This window comes from Octopus bimaculoides, chromosome 15 (assembly GCF_001194135.2).
Source record: "Octopus bimaculoides isolate UCB-OBI-ISO-001 chromosome 15, ASM119413v2, whole genome shotgun sequence".
Lineage (NCBI taxonomy): Eukaryota > Metazoa > Mollusca > Cephalopoda > Octopoda > Octopodidae > Octopus > Octopus bimaculoides.
Genome location: NC_068995.1, coordinates 2830400 through 2837838, shown reverse-complemented (window position 1 = coordinate 2837838; position 7439 = coordinate 2830400). Strand labels below are relative to the sequence as shown.

At 37.5% G+C, this 7439-nt stretch overlaps 1 protein-coding gene across 1 annotated transcript in view; it reads left to right on the top strand.

Annotated features, from left to right (window-relative positions):
• Positions 1 to 4724, top strand: part of LOC106879771 (molybdate-anion transporter) — a 6013-nt gene extending 1289 nt beyond the window's left edge. The window contains exon 2 of the mRNA XM_014929466.2: positions 2918 to 4724. Coding sequence (XP_014784952.1) covers positions 2977 to 4329 — 1353 coding nt within the window. The 5' untranslated portion in view covers positions 2918 to 2976 and the 3' untranslated portion in view covers positions 4330 to 4724. The remainder of the gene's footprint in view (positions 1 to 2917) is intronic.
• Positions 4725 to 7439: the final 2715 nt, after the last annotated feature.

The window sequence follows — 7439 nt, the reverse complement described above, 5'->3', positions numbered from 1 at the left end:
AAGCTCACTATATATATATGTATATATATGTAAGCTCACTATATATATATATACATATATATATAGTGAGCTTGTATATATACATATATAATTTATATATTGTGAGCTTATATATATATATATATATATATATATATATATATCAAAAAAATATGTTATATATATAAACTCGATATATATATATATAAACAGCTGGTGTCTTTATAGTGTTGTTGTTGTGACATTGACATGGTCGATAAGGTGGGGAGCCTCACAGAGTATTGAATGCGAGTTCGTATCTCCTGTCAACCGTTGTTTTGTGGACTTCTTGCAGCGGAGGTCTGGAAGGGCAAACTATTCCAGACATCCGCCCTTATTGCCCGTGAGCACACACACCCTCTCTATCAACTTTCTATCTACCTAATCAGTTGCTGCTTTCTAAATGCTATGATGTTATTCTTGTTCAGTCACGTATCGACGTTGCTCAAGCGTACCGGCCATGACCAACCTGTCCCTTTGTTTGTGACAATTGACGGACATGTTTGACTATTACATCTAACCAGTCGAGCAAGCAGTCACGTTATAGTTTTTTTTCCGGTTGACTCGTCCCTGGGTTCCCATTCGGGGAACTGCTTTACTATAATAATTTCATCAGCAACCTCGAGAAAGGTATGGTTGTTGCCACGTCACATTTCTCCATTATTTCAAGAAATAAATCTTCAAATTCCCTTGTATAATTTTCATGGCCAACCAAAGCCTTTTGAGTCCTTCTGACCTTGATAACCTTTAGTCATAAGCGTGGTTTTGTGGGTTAAGAAACTCGCTTTTCACCACGTAGTCTTGAGTTCAATCCCACTGCGTGGCACTTTCAGCAAGTGTTTTCTACTATAGCCTCAGGTCGACCAAATGACTTGTAGTAGTTGAATTTTGTATACAGAACCTGGCCCGATATATATATATATATATATATATATATATATATATATATATATATATATATATATATATATATATATGGCAGTGTTTCGGTTTGAGTGGATGACGTCATTCACCCTGTCCTTTTTATCTGAAACTTTATGTCTACTAATGCCGAAAGATTGTCATGTATTTGTGTTTGTCCCATAACCACTGCTGGACAACCGGTGTTGGTTTGTTTACGTCTCCATAACTTGGCGGTTCGGCAAAAGATACCAATAGAATGAGTATCAGTCTTAAAAGTAAGTACTGGAGTCAGTGACCCAACATGGCCACTGTCCAATGACTAAAACGAATATAAGATAAAAAATAAATTATATATTTTGGGTTTTATTCATTATTATCATCGTTTAACGTCCGTTTTTCATGCTGGCATGGGTTGAATGGTTTGATGGGAGCTGTCCAGATTCCAATTGTCTGTTTCTCCAGCTGAGATGCCCTTCCTAACACCAATCACTTTACAGAATGAGCTGGTTGCTATTTAAGTGGCACGAGTGTATATTATGTGCCACCAGCACCTGTAAAAGAACGACAAGCCTCAACGTATGGAAGACGGCGATTTTACTTAGCTTGACTCTTAGTCTTTTCAAGTACAGCAAATCGCCACAACTCCTGATCCCTTGTCATTTCCCTAGCATTCACAGATCCTTCTCACCACTCTTCCCGGGTTTACCCCTTTCACAGGTTCTTTTTGCAATTAGAACTCAGCACTTCTTTCTACATCTATCCTCATCCATATACATCACATGACCAAACTAGTGCCGTCTTCTCTCTTGCACACAACACCTGATGCCTCTTATACCTGGTTTTCCTCTTAAATCATTTACACTCTGTTGTGCATGCACACTGACATTGCCCATCCAGCAGAGCATGCTACTTTCATTTCTTTCAAGCCTTCACAAGTCCTCTGTCATCACAGCCCATATTTCACTTCCATGTAGCATAGCTGTATGTGCACACGCATCATACAATCTGCCTTTGACTCTGAGGGAGAGGTCCTTAGTTACCAACAAAGGCTGAAGCTCTCTGAACTTTGCCCAGCCCGTTCTTATTCTAGCAACTACACGTTTTGTACTTCCTCCTCCCCTGCTAAATTGGTTGCCTAGATACCAGAAACTCTACTTCTAATGGTCCCCCCTGAGTATTTGAGGAAGTCTATTGTCTGCACACATTTGTCACACACGAAGACTATTTTCTTTGTTAGCCTTCCTCTCATACCATTACACCTCTTATGTGTCCAAAGCTGGCATCATTAAAAATGAAATTTTCAAAAATAAATAGATATAGGTGCAGGAGTGGCTGTGTGGTAAGTAGCTTGCTCACCAACCACATGGTTCCAGGTTCAGTACCACTGCGTGGCACCTTGGGCAAGTGTCTTCTACTATAGTCTCGGGCCAACCAAAGCCTTCCATCTACCAAATCCACTCACAAAGTTTAGAATTCGTATATGGGCAGTAATTTTAACCAATGGGATTATGCTTGTTTGGGCAAACGACCATTACGTCATATTGCCGCCTTTTATGACTTGCTACACCACTAAGCATTTCGATAATGATGATTTCAGATAATAATGTAAGGTCAGCCATTTTAGAGGGACTGTATTAGTCAGTTGTACCAACCTCAGGTACAATCTACAACAGATGATGTTTATTGGTAATTAAACTTAATTTGCAACACCTGTGCATATTTATCAGCTTTGTTTTTGTTGGTAATTCTCATCAACAATTTTTCCTGTGATCATGATTTCAGAAGACATAGAGCAGTATGCTAAAGATCGGACATAATCTCTTGTGGGCAAAAAATGTAAAATAGTTTATTATAAAAACACAAACACTTTATAATTTAATAGCTTTCAATGTGATACCTGTTAAACAGAAATTATTTTTATTTAATGAAAATTTAATAAAATCTAATCATAAGTAAGTGAAATTATGCTAAATACAACTAAATTTGTTTCTTTCAGTTGCTGTATCTCCAAGACTGTGGAATTCTTCCTGATTATTTTACCTTGCTGCCATCATCATGGTTGTGTTATATGCTGTATTTCTGGTTCTGGCCTGTTTGGCCAGTCTTTTACAAATAATGGTCTACCGTCTCAAGAAGGATGTTTTATTGGGCAACAATCCACAATTTTTGAAGTTCCAACGAGGTTACTTCTCTGCATATCTTCCAGCAATGTTTGCAGACTGGCTTCAAGGTCCTTATCTCTATAAACTTTACAACTATTATGGATTCCAAGAGGAACAAATTGCTGTCCTTTATGTCTTTGGTTTTGCATCGACTGTACTTCTTGGAACTTGGATTCCCCTCGCTGCTGATCAATTCGGTCGCAAAAAAATGTGCATTCTCTTTACAGTTCTTTATTCCATATCATGTTTGCTGAAATTATCTCGAAACTATGCTGTGTTGTTGCTGGGCCGCTTGGTTGGTGGTGTTGCAACATCAGTTTTGTTCTCTGCATTTGAAGCATGGTACATCCACGAACACACGGAAACCCATGACTTCCCCAAGGAGTGGATTGCTGTTACTTTCACAAAAGCATCGTTTTGGAATGGAGTTTTAGCTATTTTAGCTGGTTTAACTGCAAATATTTTCTCTGAATGGTTCGGCCTTGGACCAGTAGCTCCTTATATATTGGCCATTCCATTTCTTATTTTTGCTGGAGTCATGATGTCCACTCATTGGAATGAAAACTATAGTGGTCATAAAGTTAATTTCCAGAAACTTTGTTTTGAGGGTCTGAAGAAAACTTTGACTCATGAGAAAGTTTTCCTCATTGGTGCCATTGAATCATCTTACGAAAGTGTTATCTACATTATCATCTTTCTTTGGACTCCAATTTTGGACAGAGAGAAATTCTCTCTTGGTATTGTCTTCTCCAGCTTTATGATAAGCATTCTGATCGGGTCAGGCCTCTACCAGATTGCCTCCTCAAAGAATGTCCCAGTCACTAACTTACTTCTTAGTTCCGTCATTATAGCATTATTTGCCAACATTTTGTGTGTGATATCGACCAACCCCACCCATCCCAACACTGCTTTATCTTTCACGTCCTTTCTCATATTTGAAGTAGGGGTGGGGTTATATTTCCCTGCCATGGGTTTTCTCCGCAATAACATCATCCCAGAAACCCACAGAACTAATATCATGAACTGGTTCCGTATTCCTCTCAATCTAATTTCTTGTATTGTTTTACTCTTGTTGCATGAAGACGTCTTCCAGCATGGCAACAGAATGATCTTTGTGGTATGCGTTGGTCTTCAGGCTCTGGCGCTGGTGTGTAGCGTACGTTTTGTGAAAATTGCTAAAGAAGATGACATGCGGCAAGAGACATTATTCATAGCAGAGACTGAACACATCCATAATATATTTTAAGCATTACAGCCATCCTGCTTTGTATCTTAATTATTTTTACTCGTTATTTCTTATGGCTTTAGCCGACTCCACTCATTAAATGTCAACTTTACAGGAAGCGCCTCTTCTTTCAAAAACATTTACTAAGCGTCGTCATCATCATCATCATCTTCCAGAACTCTCAACAATAGTTTAGTAATATCTGTAATATTTATATAACGGACAGCTGAAAATATTTTCTCATAAACAACATTGTTGTAATCACACAAAGGAGTGTATATAAGTTATATATTTATTTATTTATCCATTTTTTTTTTTCGTTTTATTTTCTATCATTGCCTTCTTTCAAGTCACTGTTATATTTTCTCAGAAATTGCAATATTTATTTTTCCATCAAATAAAAAGTAACAAAACAACCCCCTAATCTCTAGGATTATTTTTGGTGAAATTGTTGTTTCAGTGTGTTAATGGTTTTGGAATCAAACACCGAGTAGGGTTGAGTATTTATAAAACAGTCGAAAAAAAAAAAGAAAACACTACCTCGGCCAGTGTTTACTCCAATTTAGATCTAACAAGTCAGCTAAACCGACATTTTATCAATCTGTTATAAGCTTGCTCCAGTTGTCTCCCTTGGTTAGTGATGCACTTATTTGCGTCCCACCGACCACAGCCTTTACATTATCCAGTCCATCCTCAGTTTCCTAGGAAACGTTTTATGAAATAAATGTGAATATCAAGAAATAGATGTAACTTTAAACTTACGTCAACCTGGTCTGAGATGGGTTAACAGCTCAGAGTAAAATAGACGTTAGCAAGGGTAGATGAAGAGGCAAAGATGCCAGGCCCCAGTAAAAATCAAGCCTCAGGGTTAGAAATAAGTATTTAGAGCCTACACAGTTTCTGTATCACTTGTCAATCTGGTCTGAAACAATAGACAGTACAGGGGTATAATATGAGTGAAATGGTCCTAGAAAAAGAACATTCCACTCGTATTAAGACAAGACATGAGGCCTTCCAGCCATGACCATTCAGTCTTAGTATATCTATCAGGAAGTGTATTGTTCAGCATCTATAAGACAGGTTCATCTATTTCCAGCCACCCTTCACAGGGGTTTCCTGTCTTTAACATGTAAGCTAGTTGTAAGGATAATAAATACATGGAACTACTTCTGTGGTTGTCCAAGTGTACCTGGAAGGTTCTGCCATTGGTCAGAACCGGTTTGCTACTCTTCAGGTTTATTGAAGACAGTTGGTACGTGACTGACTCAGCATCAGTTGCTATGTGTGGAACAGAAGAACTAAGTGCTATAAATGGTGGCCAGAGGCATTGAGTTCAGTGGTAGCAGTGTTGTGAAGTTCGAGAACTAAAGCCACAGAGTTCTTTTCATGACGAGCTGAAGGGCCCTCACAGACACTGATATGGAGGAAACAACAGCACCAGTGGTTCATAGAGATCCTCTGAAACTAGTCGGATCTTGTTCTACCTCCACTCAGGTTCTGATCTCATCTCCCAGACACTGCCTAGCATTTCACTATGCCTTCTGTCCTCCAAGACACTGTTTCTCCTGCAGTAAGTTGATGTCCAAAAACAACCAAATCAAAGTCGCCAGTCACAGAGGACCTGCAAAAGCTAAGAGCACAACATTTTCTTTCAAACAAAATCATCTACAGGAAGAACTCAAGCAGGAATGGAATTTCAGAGGGTTGACATTCGTTCTTGATGGTTGCATGAGATTAACAAGAAAGAGAAAGACAAGGGACAGAGAATTTAAAATAAGGGAACAAATAAAGGAAACAGAAAATGTTATGGCAAAACAAGGTTTAGTTAATATTGGTTAGAAGATGGAAAATTATTGGTTTCCTTTCAAGAATGTAGAAATACAGATTCTGAAGAAAAAGAATATTTCACAGAATGAAAATGTTGACATTTAATAATAATGATGACAAACTGTTAATGGTGGTAATAATAATAATGGTTTCAAAAATTTGGCACAAAGCCAGCAACTTTAGAAGAATAGGTAAGTCGATTATATTGACCCCAGTACGTGAGTGGTACTTATTTTCTCAACCCCCGAAATGATGAAAGATAAAGTCAACCTCAGCAGGATTTGAACTCAGAACAGAAAGAACTGTAAGGCATGTTGTTAAGCATCTTTTCCAATGCACTAAAAACTGTGCCAGCTCAGCACCTTAGAAGCTGACAATACTACTACAACTACTATTATTATTACTACTACTAATAATAATCCTCTTGGCTAAAGGCAGAAGGCCTGAAATCTAGGGGGAGGGGGAAAGTTGATTACAGCAACCCCAGTACACAACTGGTACTTATTTTATAACCCTGAAAGGATGAAAGGCAAAGATGACCTCAGAACATAGAGACAAACAAAACGCTGGTAGGCATTGTCTGGCAGGATAAAGGTTCTGAGAGTTCACAATGATAATAATAAAAAATGGTGTAGATTCAGGAAAAAGAAAAATTCAAAATGAAAAAAAAATAAACAAAAGAAAAAATTTTTTTTTATCAGATTTAATAACAAAACAATGAAATAAAGAAATAAAAAGCCTGATTAAATCACACAAGAAAGGGGACAAGTAGGGTCGTTATTTGTAACCTGTAATCCCATTTGGCTTCTTTTGAGTAGGACAACTGGCAGGGCCCATATTGAGACAGTTACCAAAATTATAGAAGAAAGTTGGTAAACAATAACCTGATATGGGGAACCCCCTGCCAACAAGAGTGCATCCTACAAAGTTTAGAGAGTCACATCACATGTTATACTCAATGTATATGTATGTGTCTACATATATATGAACATATGTGAGTGTGTATGTATTATATATATACACATACATATATACATGTGTGTATGTGTGTGTATATATATATATATATATATATATATACACACACACACGAGAACATGTATGGATATATATGAATGTATAATATATACGTATGTACACACACACAAATGAAAATGTGAGCATATATATACATATAATGTGGCAGCAACAGGAACAAGGTATTTTTTCTTTAAAAAAAAAAAAGAAAAAGACATGATCAAATAAATAGAAAAAAAGGCGGGGAAGTGTGAGGGGGGGAAAAGGGAGATCAAGTATCTACCAAC